Raw genomic sequence first — 16,494 nt, 5'->3', positions numbered from 1 at the left:
GTTTTGTACATTAGATTTGACGAAAACAAATGCTAGCGACGAAATACTTTTAACGCTACCTTCTTCTTTAGGTCTATTGAACTTGCATTGTTGCTTGGCATTCTTCTCAAGACAAAAAAGAGAAACGTAAAATTGAATAAATATTTCTTTTTTATTGCTCCGTCATAATTTTGATTTGTTCGAAACAGAACAAAACAAGTAGTTTGATATTTTTAATATATATATAATTTATTGAATTATTTCTTTTTACGCGATTAAGTGCGAAGATTGTTAATAGCTTTTTCCAATACATCTTTTCTAATGCGAGGATAATCAGAATTTTGTCTCAATACTTCGTTGCAAGCTTCTATGGCATCCGCATAAGATTTTCCCTTCAAGGAACAATAAGCTAATTTGTAGCCAATCGATAATTTAGATTTACCACCGAATTTCCATGCTTGCGCATATCGCAGAGAAGCTTCCCGATAATTCTGTTCTTTCTCAGCGATATAACCGGACAATTCGTGAGCTCTCACGCATGTTGCATTATGTTGTAAAACGCGTTTAAGTAGCTCATTTGCTAGATCATACTTGCCCGATTGAACATAAATATCTGCCAATAGCAACCAACATCGTTCCAAATATTCGGCATCCTCGAAAGTCCAAACGTTTTTGCTAACACGCTTAAGATGATTTCGGGCGCGAGGAGTTTGTTTTAACAAGATGTGCGCCGTTGCCATGCCTAAGGCTGGTCCAACGTGATCTCTTAGTGCTTCTTGACTGGCCAAATTTGTACAATCTTGCAAAGCTTTTTCGATGTTTGATTTTTGTTTCGTAGCAAGAAGAAAGAAGTTACCAAGAAGCCGATGCGTTAACATCTCATGTTGACTACCTCTTGGATTTAATTCCTGATAAAGCGAATTTTAAGAATATAAATTTTCATCTTAATATAGTGCGTATCCATCCCCCTCCTTGCAATAATATACCTGTAATAAACGATAAGCAGTTTTCAGGGCCATTGTTCTTGAATCTTGATATTCCGTATCTTCGTCATTGAAAGCTTCATTAGACAATGAAGAATCGTCATCAGGATCCAAGCAAATTTCGATCATATTATAAATAGCTTGTTGACCCCATTCAGGATCACGCCTCGCATAATTGAAATTTCTAAGAGCCGAATTTAATCTTCCCATTCGCCAGTCTAATAAACCAGTGCAATAGTAAAAACCAGCCTCCATATTGTTGGATTCCATTGCCGTTTGCGCTTGACTGAGCCATTCATCTAAATCATCCATATTTCCTGAAAGGATTTATAAGGATGTTCGAAAAATTATCGCAAATATAACATTTCATTCAATTAAATAATTAATGAAAAATAATATAACCTGTCCTGCGAGAAACTTCTATCAGTCTAGCTAATGCTGTCCAATACATTGGTTTTTGTAATAATAACTGACGAAAATGAAATGCTGCAGTTTCAAAATCAACTTTCCTAAATGCAAGATCAGCCATCATAACAGATGCAGCCTCGTTATTTGGATCAGCCTTTAAAAGAGTAGTACACGTTTGAGCACATTTGTCCAAGTTGTTTATCTAAAAATTATAATACTCTTAAGTACTCTATTGTCAAGTTAACATTTTTCGACAAATACAATGTATATTTACTTAATCGATATTATTATTAAGACAATACGATTACCTGCATGTATAACTTTGCCAATGATAATAATGCTTTAATATCGGCTGGTTTATAACTCAAAGCTTCTTTATAATATAATACCGCTTGATCGTAATCTCTTATAGAAGATGCATGGTCTGCCATCGTCACGCATATGTCCGCTACTACATGCTTTTGTTCAATTGCGCTCGAACCCATGGTAAGACGTTGTATATACCTCGTTTGACTTTCTTTAGCTTCTTTCAGCACGGAAAGTGCTGCTTGTATATTACCAGCTTTCTCACGGACTTTCGCAAGTAAGAGCAATTGTTGTCCTCGAGTTTCTAAACTTTCCAAATCGGATTCAAATCGAGCATCTAAAAAAAAATTTTTTTTTGTATTATAATAATTACTATCGTTGTTGTTGTTGTTGTTGTTGTTGTTGTTGTTGTTGTTGTTGTTGTTGTTGTTGTTGTTGTTGTTGTTGTTTCGTTATTAAAATTAATAACCAAATATACTTAATTCTCAATTCCTCCAACAAAGTAGCTTCAGCCCTGTCGTATTGTTTCATTTTAATAAACAATTTTGCAAGATCCAATTTTAAATCTTTACATTCTGCTTGTTTTATCATATCCTTGTAATAACTAATAGCCTCCATATATTGATGAGTTTTTATCAACGCCTTTCCCATTTTATTTGCTATTATTGCCTTGTCTTTTGGATTTTGATTTAATGCTTGCTCGTAGGCTTCGATGGCTCTTTCTGGTTCTTGTATAGAAATATATGCATCGCCAAGCATACTATATGTCTTAGGACCAGGACAGTTTTCTACTAATTCTCTGTACGAAATTGATACATATGAGCGTAGAAAAATATGAATCCGTTAAATTAGAATATTATTAAAATAATTATAAAAGCGTACCTGAAACATTTTGCAAAGGCTTCCCTGTCTCTTTTGTACTTTAAATGTATTTGAGCCAATTTCGTATGAGCTTGTACATAATAAGGCTCATCTGGCTTTACCTTTGCTAAATGTTCTATTGCTTTTTCCAATTCTCCCATTTCCAAGTACAAGTCTGCGTATCCTATTGTGGCCTTGCTTTCCTCTCCAGTACCTTGAAGTACTATTATCGCGTCTTCCATCAGTGCTAATGCTTCGCTAAATTGTTTCATTTTACTGTACGCAGAGATTAATTCAAGATACAACATTGCTTTATCTTGCATAGAAATTTGATTAACTTCTGTAATATTTTTATTTCGCTTCAACCCTGCACATAGCATGGCCGATTCAAAGCTTTTTATACAATTTTCAAAATCTCCATTCTCTTTTTGTATAATCCCATTAACCACATGATAAATCGGATCATCTCTAACTTTAAAATTGTAACTCAAGCCAACTTCTAAACTTTGTACAGCTAATTGATAATGACCTTGATATGCCAAAATCTGTGCCATTAATAAATGTCCCTGCGCATTTGTAGAATCGACGGAGTCCAAAAGTTTTTTTAATATAGTTTGAGCTTTCTCTAGTTTTCCACTTTGCATTTCGATTTTACTTAATATTAATAATACATTGGTTAAACCAGGACACGCTTCTGCAAGTATTTCTAATAAGTCTAAAAGAGGTTCTTTTTTGGCCTCAGAGCTTCCTTCATCCATGGATGATGTCTCGTAAACGGAGTAAGTTAAACGTTCCTTTCCAATTTCCATGCATAAATCAGGATTTAAATTCGTCAAGTATTCATATCCATAAGAGATGTATTCACAATCCTTTAATAAAACTTTAGCTGCCATGTTTAAATACTCGAGTCCTTTTCTTTTATCATCCTCGCAAAGTATCGACGACATAAACAATAATTTAGGACTCAACGAAGTCGATTGAATCTCCATTAAAAAATCAATTTGCTGTCTGGCTAAAATTCGAGCGTTTGCAGAATTATCTAATAATTGACAATGTGCCAAACCTATTAAAGCTGGGAACGATGACTCCTCTATACGTGCATTATTCCTATACCAATGTTCAGCCTCTTTTGTTTTTCCCAATAAAACATACAGATTCCCAAGTTCAACCATTAATTCTCCGCAATTAGAATTCTGTTGTAACATTTTTTCAGTTACTTTACACAATTCCATCAGTATATTTTCATTTCTACATCCTATGGATGAAAATAACTTTATGTTTCTGACGAAAAGATCAACATTCTTTGCTTCTACAAGAATTAAATTTCTCAAAAATAATTGTAAGTGTTTTAAACTTTCATTGTACTCTCCATCTTTGCAAAGGGCAACGACGCAATGAGCTTTTATTGCATCTAAATTATTAGAATCTATTGTTAATATTCTATTAGCCGTTTCAAGTACTTGTTCCCAATCTTTCATAGCTAATTGATTAGCCAATTTTTCTACCAGTGGAAAGCTTAATTTGGGATAATGTACTATTAATGAATTCAATATCGATATTGCTCCTGTATGGTCTCCGCAATATTGTTTATATCTCGCGGTACCCATGAGAGCATTAAAATGCCTACTATGTGTTTTTAAAACTGTATCAAAATAATCTATCTTTGTATGATTATCCTCCTTTATATACAATTCCACCCAACCTTTTGCCAATAAGACATTTGTATCAACAGGATTAACTTTATATGCTCTATCAGCATAGTCTTTAGCTTTATCAATCTTTTTGTACAAAAGTAATATCAAAGCAGACAATGATAGTGCGGTAGCTGATGCTTTTCTTCGTTCTTCTCTGATTTTTATATCGATTTGCATTATCGTCGATTTCTCTCCATTTGCGCTCACTTTGTGTGCAAAACTCTGTATAAGCAATCCTGGTAATGAAACTTCTGTGTTATTCATTAAACTGCCACTTTCTTTAATAGCATCGTGTATCCTTCCATTTAATAAATAGGTAAGACTAAGCAAGAGTTTCAGATGATCACTCGTTGGATAAGCATCACATGCCTGTTTGACATGATTAAGCATTCCGTTATAATAAAATTGATAGCACATCCACTCGATCCATGTTATATATTCTTGCTCTTCCATCTTAATGATTCTAAGTCTTTGATTTGTGAAATGAATTCACTTGTACACAACTTCTTGATAAGCTTCTTTCTATCCCTTTTCTTTTACCATTTATAAGCAAATAGTTGTATCTCATGTACGCGTTGCAATCTAATCCTTGCTAAGAAATAAAAATAGAAGCCTTTGTAAATTTATATTTAACTTATACGCAATTGTTTGTAACATACTACTACATGAATGTAAATTATTAATCGATCCATCTTCTCTAGGTACATAAGCTGAAATGAAAATACTATATATACATATATATATACATATATATATATATTGTCTAAGGTATAAACATATATACATTCATGGATCATATAACATTAATATATAAATAAACTCGTTGCATGATTAATAAAACAATCAAAATTAATTAATATATGATGCATTACCTTAATATACAAAGCAGTTACTTAGCAACCGTAAATAAAAACATATTGTTACATATGTTATTATGTATTCTTTTAGTTATATTTGTTATATTTAGAAATCACACTTTTGCGTATTTATGTCAAATGATTCGTACAAACTACATATTTAACAATTTTATTCGGGATATATTAGTTTCGTATTAAAATTTATTTTAATTTGTAATCGCGGGAAAATGAGAGGAATAGTCATTGGTAAAATAATATTTGAACATGGATACCTAACAGAAAGTGCAAAATTTTTGGACTTTCTCTCGTGGTTGTGGACTTCGCGTAAAATATTATTTAAAAAAAATAAATATATATTAGGTACTCTTTATTTTAAACTTTCAATTGAATTTAATAAATGATAAAATGATAATACTGCGTTTACCATCTAAGTGAAATATGTTACATAACCAATGACAGTTCGGCCGACACAATGGCCGAAATTAGTTGGAATGCCAGCTTTGTATTTTCTATCCGGTAAATCAACAAATCGTTGTTTCTAAAATTAAAAAAGATAAAGTTAATGAAAGTTATTTCTTTGATCAATGTTAAACAATACTTTTATATTTATTTGTAGGAAATAATATAATCTCATAAATAATAGGAAATTTTAATTTTGAGGAATTATATCAATATGAAGATAAACGTCTTCCTCTGCAGTATATTAGTAATCCTAGCTATATCAAATGCAAATGATTCGAATGAGAATAAAAAGAAATCATGGCGTGATAAAGATATAAGAGATATGACAGATGCAGATTTGGAACATTTATTGGATCAATGGGAGGTGTGATAACAACTAATAATACGGAGTCTTTGGCATTAAAATTTTTCGTTTTATACCTTTTCTTCTTTCTTTGTCAATAAGGAATAAATATATTTTTAATTTTAATTAAATGTAATAAATATTGTCTCTTACATCGTCTCATATATTATCGTAATATTATAGGAAAATGAAGAACCTTTACCACCAGATGAACTCCCCGAATATCTTAGACCAAGTCCAAAAATAGATTTATCGCAGGTACCAGAATTAATATTATATTTTTTTTTCTTTTTTCTTAACAAAAATCATACAAAAATGAATATCAGATATTTTCTTTTATTAGATAGATGTCTCCAATCCTGATAATGTTCTCAAAATGACGAAAAAAGGTAAAGGTGTTATGATGTTTGTGGATGTAATGGAAGATATTTCACAAGATCAAGCAGAAATTGTAATGCGCATTTGGCAGAGTAGTCTACAAAACAATCATATCATAGCAGAAAGGTAATCTACATTTGTAAACAAATATGATAGCTTATTTACAAGATATATAACTTTATATATTACTATAGATATCCAATTGATCCTAAACGATCAGTCTTCTTATTCCGTGAAGGATCTCAAGCTGTTGATGCTAAGAATTATTTATTAGAACAACCAGAGCTGTCTCATGTAATGCTTGAAGGACAAACGTACTATAGAGATAAGAAAAAAAATAAAGACAAGGGAGTAAATCATAGACCAAATAAAACAGAATTGTAAAATATTAACGAAATAATCTCAGATAATATCAACTAAAAAGCATGATTTTTTTTTTTTTTTTTTTTTTCTAATAAAAATACACGAATTATTTTGATCAATATATTTTTATAACTTTAATAATAATATTTATATGTTTCTTTTGATGACAAGAAAAGTTAATTTTTTGAAGAAATTACATCTCATTGAAATGTCCTGTAATGATGTCATATGGAAAATAAATAAAAGGGATATATCAATGATTTTTTGACTTACAAGTTACAATATTTATAGTTCAATGTAAATTGAACGAATCAATTTTGTATGAATCATAAAGGTATTTTAAGGAAGAGTGAAAGAAAGAAAAACGCTTTAGAAAATCAATTGTTTATCGAATGTACAATCGATTTTTATTCGATTCTACCTACAAAAAATAGAGATCACATGAAGATGAATATATTGGAGGAAATTGGAAGAATATATATGTCATGGCAATTGTATAATTAAAATGTGTTATAAGCAAAAGAAATTATGTTATTTAAATCATTCATTATATAGTATAACGAGTAATAGAAAATCTATTCATAGAGAGCATTTTTCTGTATTAATTACAACAAGATTCATAACAACAGAATGAGATTAATCATTTATTTAAACTAGATTTACTGACTGTAGGATCAGTCGTTTGTGCGTTGTTCATAGCTTTTGCTTCTCTTTGCAACTCTTTTACTACCGTGGCAAGAGCATAAGGGTTTACCCCATTTTCGCACAGCCTTACGCAGATACTTAATGTTGCTGGATCTAAATTTGTATTGAGTAGTTTGGAAATTTGGAATAATGTTTGGAACGTTTTACGAGCCGCATTTACCTGATGGCTTACAGGTTCTGGCATGCTGGCTCGATTTTGTTCCTTTCTAGAAAATAAAATCAATTTTTTACATTTAATTGAAATAAGAGGTTATATTCGCACAATATATCACATATAGTTCATTTGAATTTATTTGCATGCGCTAGTAAAATTTATTTTCTACTAAATTAAAATGATAAGAAACATTATCTCTCATACTCACTCTCCCGTATTAGACAGTTTTGTGGAAATAATATAAACGCATTTATGAATAAAAATAAAATCCTTCGTGGTTTAAAAACATTAAAATCTCTGCAACGAAATCAAACGTTAGCGCCATCTAAGTATCGTGTGTATACAAATGTGTGTGCGTGTGTGTGTGTCTATATATATATGTATATATATATATATATATATATCTATATATATATATATATATATATATATATATATATATATGTATATATACATTTATTTATATTGGCTTAAAGTTTAGCTGACGATGAAGAAATAGTTGGTAGTAATAACCAGTGCAGTCGCTGTTGCAATTTTATTTTAGCAAAATCTCTTCGATACCATTTTATTACTTCTTCGATTCAAGTATTCAAAAATCTCTATGAAAATGCATATTAACGTTTCTAGATTTACCTTTCTAGATTTCGTACAATGCGTGACAAATGAACTCTCTTAAAAGTTGCGACGAAGGAAAAATTTGTAAATACAAATTTTTTATTTTCATTATTTTATTATTTTATGTATAATAAATATATGTATAAATAAATCTCATCATGAATGAATATCTATCAGAAAATATCACGATGAGCGATGTAACGAGTGTGGATGGTCAATTAACAGATAAAAGAACTGAGGATCCTTATGAAATGGATAAATGTGTCAAATGGATTGAAGCTCATAATTTAGAAAAGGTTTGCTTTTTTACATTTAATCTCTGGTAAGAAATAAGATCGTGCAAATGGACTCACTGACATAAAACGTATATATATCAATATATTCTTTACTTATGTGTTTATATTATTGTAATCAACTGTTAATCAACTGTTAATTTCAAATGTAAAAAGGAAAAGTAATAGTAATGTTTACAGGTATGTTTACAATTCCCGGATGACCTTTTGTCAGATTCAGTGAACATTGCGTTACATATAGAAAAATATATAAATAGAAAAGTATATATTTTGGGAGACACTACATGCGGCAGTTGTTGCGTCGATATAATTACGGCTCAACATGCCAATGCCAATGGCATAATACACTTTGGACACGCTTGTCTTAATCCTGTAAATCAAATATTAGCCTTTCATGTTTTACCAAAAAAGTCAATTGATGTAACATGCTTTCAAGATCAGTTTAAAGAAGCATTACAAGATACAACAAAAAAATGTATACTTTTTTATGACGTGGCATATGCACATCTGATCGGTAAGTTATAATTAAAAAAAAAAGTATACCTATAATTCGAGAATTCAATTATTTTTATTATTTGCAGAATGTATATATAACAATTTAAAACCCATATTCAAAAATTTAATTTTATCCACATTAAATTGTAAATCAAACGTGGAATTTACGGATTCCAAAGATGCTTCAACAATGGTTGTCCTAGGTAGAAGGTACATTTTAATGAATGATACTACAATAAATGATTACGAGGCGGTATTTTTGGGAGAAAATGGGAAAACATTTTCTACATTGGCAATGAGCATTCCTGCAAAAAAATGGTATTATTTTGAAAATAACAAAGTCATTGAATTTAATGTTTTACATTCGCCTTGGTTGAAAAGAAGACGGTTTCTCGTTGAAAAGCTTAAGGATGCTAAAGTTGTAGGTATAGTAGTAGCTACATTAGGAATTCAAGATTATCTAAAATGTATATCGATGGTTAAAAATATTCTCAAGGAAAAGAATAAGAAGACGTATACATTGTGTGTTGGTAAAATAAATCCAACGAAATTGGCCAATTTCCCAGAGGTATGCAAAATATTTTATTTATGCATTAGATTAATATAATTTTGATAATGAAAATTCATATTCATTGTTTTATTTTAGATCGATGCCTTTATTGTAATAGCATGTTCCGAAAATGAGGTATTTGATTCTCGAGATTTCTTACGGCCCATATTAATGCCTTTTGAAGTTGATTTAGCTTTTAATACTTCGAGGAAATTCTCCACGCAATATTGTATGGATTTTAGGCAAATACTGCCTGATGGTTTAAATTATTGTAATTTTGAAACGTCCATGGAAACAGACGTCTCATTAATATCTGGAGATATTAGAAATGCAGATAAAGATATTCTTTGTATAGATAAAATGGATGCTTTGGTTCTAAAAACACCAGGCAATATTTTTGCTACGATTATATTATATAAAATTAGCAATCCAATATCATACTAATTGATATTCTATCAAAATAGGTGTCGTTGCTATTGGCAATGCAGGAGCACAATTTCTTCAAGAACGATCTTGGAAAGGAGTTGAGCAAAGATTAGGAAAAGATTCTCCATGTTCTGCACACATTGGACGTAGTGGTTTAGCGAGTCATTATAACAATGAATTATTTTCTATAGAAAGAAAAAAGGATATGCAGACATAAAAAAATTCTTTATGGTTGTAATTTATAAATGATAATAAATATCGATTCTAATATCAATGAGAAATTAATTATTTATGAAGTAGAAATTGATTTTACACGATCAATGAAATATAATGTAAGATAAAAACAAGTTTAAATGGTTGCCGCCTAAATGCTGTCATGGCGTCTATCATTTCATTGGATTCCTGCGTTGTCATGCGGCTTAAAATATGACCGTTTAGTTTATATTGTCGGATGCAGTTGTTGAAGAAGAAGAAAGTTGTTAGAAACCACGCACGCAATCGTACCTAGGCACTGTACGTTAATGCCGTTCGCGAAGATAACGCGATTTATAATTAATTCATATCAAATAATTATGTAAAGGAACAAAAGTGGAAAAATGAATCTGTTATTAACACGATATAAAGTGCAGAGTAAATGGTGCGTTATTTTCGTTATATTGCAATTTGGCGTAATATCCCTTGGCGAAGTATCTTTTGAGACGGAAATTGCTAACCTAGAAAATGAAAAATTGCCATTGGCAAATGTCTCTTTGCCGGTGCTTAACAATTTGAAAGTTATTACAAATACAAGTCAGGCGTATGCAATTACAAATTCAAATTTGATTATTGACGATGAAAGTAAGACAAAAAACTGGCCTAAGAATTCTGTAAATGAATTCGTTAAATTATCTGCCATTAATATAACTGTGACAACATCAAAATCTCAAACCATATATTCTGGAGCGAATACGGAACAAAATGATAATATTGTTAAAAATGTAACGACCGAAAAAAATAACGCAGATATAACGGGTGGCCTGATTAATGAGAAAAATGGAACCGTGATTACCGATTACTCATCCTCTCAAAGTCCAGATATTATTAATGCAACAAATACAAGTACAACAACAATTGCGCCTGCAGAACCAGTACTACCTGACAAGGATTCTGCAGAGGAAGAACATAATAGTTCAATGTCCATATTTTTTGTTCTTTGCGTTTTAGCATTAGGAATTCTATTAATACATCTCATGCTTCAAACAAACTTTCAATATCTACCGGAGTCTGTGGTTATTGTATTCTTAGGTGGTGCTATTGGCATGATCATAAATCTTATGTCCCATCAAAATATAGCAAATTGGAGAAAGGAGGAAGCTTTTTCTCCAACTGCTTTTTTCCTCGTACTCCTACCGCCTATAATATTTGAATCTGGATATAACTTGCACAAGGGAAATTTCTTTCAAAACATAGGTAGCATTCTGGTATTTGCAATCGTTGGTACGGCCATTTCTGCATTCGTCATTGGCGCAGGAATTTATTTATTAGGTTTAGCACAGGTCGCGTATAGGCTTAGCTTCGTCGAAAGTTTTGCATTTGGATCATTAATATCTGCCGTAGATCCAGTTGCTACAGTTGCAATTTTTCATGCACTAGAGGTCGATCCAATTTTAAATATGTTAGTTTTCGGAGAGTCCATTTTAAATGACGCAATATCTATTGTTTTAACAACTTCGGTATTAGAATCGAATAATGCTACTACCACTAGCGAAGCCATTATTCTTGGCATAAATAGATTTTGTCTTATGTTTTTTGCCTCTGCTGGTATTGGAGTTGTTTTCGCACTTATAAGTGCTTTACTATTGAAGCATGTTGATCTCAGAAAAAATCCATCTCTTGAATTTGGAATGATGTTGGTCTTCACATATGCCCCTTATGTCTTGGCAGAAGGCATACAATTATCTGGTGAAACTCCTTTTTTTCGTGCATGTTAAGATGCACCTATAACAATATTATATTACTATTTTCTTTCTATAATTCTTAATATAATTATTTCAGGTATTATGGCAATATTATTTAATGGAATAGTTATGTCGCACTATACTCATTTTAATCTGTCAACCGTTACTCAGATCACAATGCAACAGACTATGAGAACTTTAGCTTTTATAGCTGAAACATGTGTCTTTGCTTATTTAGGATTAGCTCTTTTTAGTTTTAGGCATAGAGTAAGTATATAATACAGTATTATATCAAGTAGTAGTCCCCTATTGAAAATATTTATTAACAAATATTAACTTTTACATTACTTTTATTTAGATTAACGTATTCTTTAATTTCTTACAGGTGGAACCTGCTCTAATCATATGGTCTATTATATTGTGTCTTATCGGTAGAGCAGCAAATATTTTTCCATTGGCTCTTCTTGTTAATCGCTTTCGAGAACATCAAATTACCAAAAAAATGATGTTCATTATGTGGTTCAGCGGTCTTCGAGGTGCTATATCGTATGCACTATCGCTTCACTTGGATTTTAGCGATGAAACTCGTCATGTCATTATTACAACTACATTGATTATTGTCTTAATTACAACGTTGATATTTGGTGGCTCTACAATGCCATTGCTTAAATTTTTACGTGCAGAAAAGAAACAAAAGAACAGTAGAAGGAAGAAGAAGGATAAAGAAGTTTCATTGAGTAAAACAAGAGAATGGGTATGATAATGTAAAATGTTATATACATTATAAATATTTCATTTGCTCTATATCTTTTATGTTTTATATCTGACAGGGTCAGACGATTGATTCTGAACACTTGTCGGAACTGACAGAGGAAGAAATGGAAGTATCTTTTCTCCAATCGCGGATTCATGGTTTCGCAAGATGGGATCTGAAATTTTTCATTCCATTTTTTACTCGAAGGTTTACACAACAAGAACTGAAGGATTGTAAATCACAGATGACAGACTTGACAAACCAGTGGTATCAAGCAATCAGAATTAGTCCATTAGAATCAGATGATGATGCGACGACTGCATCAACAGCACAATTAAATATTAATGTTTCTGAGGAATCTCGAAATGGAAGATGGGTAAAGGATAAAAAAGGACGTTCTAGTCATGGGTCGATATTAAGTATTTAATATATTTCTTTGAGTGTGTCTGATGCGTGCTACAATGTGTGCTTCTTGCTGAAATAAACTGTCCGTGTATATCTATATATACGGATTAATACGGATATATGTATGTGTATATGTATATATATGTACACACACACACACACACACACACACACACACACACACACACACACACACACACACATATATATATATATATATATATATATACACATATATACACACACATATACATACATATATGTAAACGGCGCTAAGCTCAAATGTGTAACGAGTAAGAATAACAAGAGAGTATTTTATTAATTATAATATTAGTATGTCAGCTTATAAATCGCTTTTTTATAAGCGAGAATTTTATGATTGAATCTTCTTTATTTATTTTTCAATTCTCTTTATTCATCTTCTTGGTTTATAGAAAAAAGTTATGTACAGTGGAAGTGATATAATAATCTCTTTCTCTTGTTGTTTCTTATCATTTCAATGTTTTACATGATCTATACATATATATGTAAAAGATACACACACATATGTGTATATATATATATATATATATAATCTGTGTAGACAAATTTGGACCGAAATAATAGGTTGGCTATATATAAACCAGTTGTACTCATTAAATTGTAAACTGATGAGAAGTTAAATTCAATTGTTTGTTCTACTCTATCCTATATTGTCTTTCTTTTATATCTTTAAATTGAATAGATCCAATATATCATTATATTACATAAATTAGATAATGAAAACTTAGTACCCTGCCTTTAATTCAGTAGATTAAATATCTTCGTGAAAGTTTAGAATTGTTTTAATGAGTATAATATTTTTATATATGAAAAATCTAACAGTTTTATCCTATTGTATGTACGTGCATATTGTTCTTACGTTGCTCTCAGTAAATCTTGGGTAAGTGTTGGTATAAAGTTGCAGCAAATTCTTCTGCATCCTTTGATGTGTTTGTTTTGCAGTAAATAGCGCTTCTTGGTGGTGATGGGTTGTATTTTATCGTTAATTAACTTTCGAAAATTATTAACCAAATTGTAATTAATTTGCAGAGATAACGAAGAATGGTCTGATTCAAATTAAAGTTTATATAATAGTTTACAGAAATATATCATGCGGCGATATGAGATTGTACAATGAGTGACCTTTAAAATGTAAAATCTGGCATATCCTACTTAATGATTAATTTAATAATGACTCTGTGGATAATTTTCTACATAATGTCGTAATATATGATTGTTTTTTTTTTTTTTTTTTTTTTTTTCTTTTTTTTTCTTTTTTTCTTTTTTAGTCATATGTAATATACTATTTATAATTTATTTTTATAAATGAAACTTAAATGTGCATATTATATCATTTTATAATTCAGCCTTATATAACATTATTATAAACTATTATGGAACGTATTGAAGTATTGAGTGAAACGTAAATAGAAATTTCAGTTTCCTTATTTTTTGCACTTACTACGTTTTAACTTCGCAAAACTTTGTAAATGACATGCACATAGATAACGCAAACTGATATTCTTATCTATTCTGCCTTATATATTATGCACAACTATTTTTGTACAGTTTTACAAATAAATTTAGTATTAAGTAACAATTTTCCAATGAATTTTATAATTTATAAATATTCGTATATCACAAGTCATTGTATTTTATAAATAATAGAAAGCATGAAGTATCGTAATAAGAATGTAAAGCCGAAACTGCGCCTATAAATGTATATTTTTTTAAAACATGGAAATTTTTTTAGATGGATATCTAAAAAAATACGATATCTAGTTATCGTTAAGGGTTATCCGTAAAAATCCTTTTAGTATTCCATAATTAGTATGTGCGTACAGTAGAATTGTTTATATTTAATCTTCTACTTATGTTATTTCCAATTGTATTTCAAATGACGTAGTACAGCACGTGCTGGCATAGTGCTCAAATATATATTGGTCAAGTATTTTACTTTTATTGACGTTTATTAATATCACATGTGACGAAACAATCTATCCCCTTTATAATACAGAAGAGGCTTTAGAACGTTCAACAAGTATGTATGATAATTTACATACATTGCTCGAATACAATTTTATTTGTTATAAGTACGAGTGTTACATTTATTATGAACATTAATGTTCATAATTTATTTTAAATATTATATACTTCGTCTTGTCGAAAATGATATTTAACGAGTAAATAAAAAACAATTGAAAATATTACATACATCGTATTAAGATCGGTAACATATACCTATTCTATTTTCTTGGAAATTTATAAAATGAATATCGCATGAATAATTAAAATAAAAAAAAAAAAAAAATAAACAAAACCAATTCCATTGAGTAAATTTTGTGGATGCGACAGCAAAAATACAGTATTAGGATGAATATAAAATAATAAAGTCATCTTACAATTCGTTAAACCGTGATTTAATCACAAACGGTATAGGGTAATTATTTTTAATGACTATCCATGTCGAGCAATAATAAAGCTATATCCTTCTCACATTCAATTCATTTTGTACACACTTTGCATATTTATATTTTAATATCGTTATCAGTCTTCTTAAAGGAATTTATAAATCTTTATATTTAAAACATCTCGTCGATTATAAAAAATTTAGTACATAGATACAAAAATAAAAATTATAACTTTCTTTGTTTCACGCAAAACGTACGAGAAAATTGATATCTATAATAAAAAATATATGTAAAATACATCCTATGTTATTAATGATTAAAAATAATTTTATTGATCGAGTATTTTGTAAAACAAAGAAAAAAATTCGTTTATATAAATTAAATAAAAGTTGCAACCGTATTGAATTTCTTCCTTTTTATCTCTATTCTTTTTTTGTCTCTCCTTCGCTCACTTGATGGGGCATTGGATGAAATTGGAAAGAAAAAATTCCCTTTTTTTATTTATTTTTATTTTCTTGCGAATTTATTTCTTATATATATATCATTCTCTTAGAGGTGGGTACATGGGTCTATGTTTATTATCTTACTTTTTCCTGTGGCAGGGCATATAATGGAGGCAGCATCTAAACATCAAATCCATTTATTTCTTTCGGCTCGTTCGTTTCTTTTTTCGATTAATCATATTAATTTACGAATGCCTCATGTATTTGCGAGAAATCTATCGATCTCGAAGTAATGGAGCATACGAGGCATCGTGCCGATTCAACGTGCATTTTCACGGATTTATCTTTCCTTTTTTTTATTTTTTATTTTTTTTTTATTTTTTTTTATTATTATTATTATTATTATTATTATTATTATTATTATTATTATTATTATTATTATTATTAATTCATTTATCTTGCAAAACACATGGAGGGATTGACAAATAAACGTAGAAACGGACACCGTGCGAAAACGAAAAATGATTTCGTGACACGAAAGGGATAAATTCGATGATGAAAGAATTGAAAGGAAATAACATGACTCTTATAAATCGCATTGATTTAACAATATTAACTCGATAATCAAGAAACGAATTGTAATTTGAGGGG

The 16,494-nt window shown here is 30.1% G+C and overlaps 5 protein-coding genes across 8 annotated transcripts; 3 read left to right on the top strand and 2 right to left on the bottom strand.

Moving 5' to 3' along the window:
- Positions 1 to 11: 11 nt before the first annotated feature.
- LOC118449895 (tetratricopeptide repeat protein 21B) lies at positions 12 to 5,645 on the bottom strand. 3 transcript variants are annotated; one of them, XM_035885023.2, is made up of 7 exons: positions 5,513 to 5,645; positions 2,559 to 4,823; positions 2,159 to 2,475; positions 1,679 to 2,013; positions 1,365 to 1,572; positions 966 to 1,279; positions 12 to 887 (listed from the first exon to the last, which is right to left on the bottom strand). In XM_035885023.2, the coding sequence occupies exons 2-7, from the start codon at positions 4,682 to 4,684 to the stop codon at positions 255 to 257; spliced, it is 3,933 nt and encodes a 1,310-aa protein (XP_035740916.2). In that variant the 5' UTR covers positions 4,685 to 4,823; positions 5,513 to 5,645; the 3' UTR covers positions 12 to 254. The 3 variants fall into 3 exon arrangements, with proteins under 3 accessions (XP_035740916.2, XP_035740917.2, XP_085517809.1); XM_035885024.2 differs by lacking the exon at positions 5,513 to 5,645 and adding an exon at positions 5,104 to 5,318; XM_085661683.1 differs by lacking the exon at positions 5,513 to 5,645 and adding an exon at positions 4,891 to 4,909.
- Positions 5,371 to 6,904, top strand: boca (LDLR chaperone boca). The gene is made up of 5 exons (XM_035885153.2): positions 5,371 to 5,604; positions 5,705 to 5,914; positions 6,077 to 6,151; positions 6,237 to 6,397; positions 6,466 to 6,904. Exons 2-5 carry the CDS (start codon positions 5,762 to 5,764, stop codon positions 6,653 to 6,655), a joined length of 579 nt encoding a protein of 192 aa, XP_035741046.2. The 5' UTR covers positions 5,371 to 5,604; positions 5,705 to 5,761; the 3' UTR covers positions 6,656 to 6,904.
- Positions 6,905 to 7,011: 107 nt separating this feature from the next.
- Positions 7,012 to 7,838, bottom strand: LOC146872501 (mitotic-spindle organizing protein 1). The gene is made up of 2 exons (XM_085661689.1): positions 7,702 to 7,838; positions 7,012 to 7,545 (listed from the first exon to the last, which is right to left on the bottom strand). The coding sequence occupies exon 2, from the start codon at positions 7,521 to 7,523 to the stop codon at positions 7,275 to 7,277; it is 249 nt and encodes an 82-aa protein (XP_085517815.1). The 5' UTR covers positions 7,524 to 7,545; positions 7,702 to 7,838; the 3' UTR covers positions 7,012 to 7,274.
- Positions 7,839 to 7,956: 118 nt separating this feature from the next.
- Positions 7,957 to 10,146, top strand: Dph2 (Diphthamide biosynthesis 2). 2 transcript variants are annotated; one of them, XM_035885125.2, is made up of 6 exons: positions 7,957 to 8,192; positions 8,286 to 8,404; positions 8,582 to 8,915; positions 8,983 to 9,464; positions 9,543 to 9,834; positions 9,911 to 10,146. In XM_035885125.2, exons 2-6 carry the CDS (start codon positions 8,297 to 8,299, stop codon positions 10,087 to 10,089), a joined length of 1,395 nt encoding a protein of 464 aa, XP_035741018.2. In that variant the 5' UTR covers positions 7,957 to 8,192; positions 8,286 to 8,296; the 3' UTR covers positions 10,090 to 10,146. The 2 variants fall into 2 exon arrangements, with proteins under 2 accessions (XP_035741018.2, XP_035741015.2); XM_035885122.2 differs by lacking the exon at positions 7,957 to 8,192 and having other exon boundaries at positions 8,199 to 8,404.
- Positions 10,147 to 10,272: 126 nt separating this feature from the next.
- Nhe1 (Na[+]/H[+] hydrogen exchanger 1) lies at positions 10,273 to 14,945 on the top strand. The gene is made up of 5 exons (XM_035885083.2): positions 10,273 to 11,813; positions 11,907 to 12,076; positions 12,195 to 12,563; positions 12,640 to 12,971; positions 14,040 to 14,945. Exons 1-5 carry the CDS (start codon positions 10,469 to 10,471, stop codon positions 14,068 to 14,070), a joined length of 2,247 nt encoding a protein of 748 aa, XP_035740976.2. The 5' UTR covers positions 10,273 to 10,468; the 3' UTR covers positions 14,071 to 14,945.
- Positions 14,946 to 16,494: the final 1,549 nt, after the last annotated feature.

This window comes from Vespa mandarinia, chromosome 15 (assembly GCF_050613455.1).
Source record: "Vespa mandarinia isolate Hongniang chromosome 15, ASM5061345v1, whole genome shotgun sequence".
NCBI lineage: Eukaryota > Metazoa > Arthropoda > Insecta > Hymenoptera > Vespidae > Vespa > Vespa mandarinia.
This window is presented reverse-complemented; position numbering and strand designations above follow the sequence as displayed.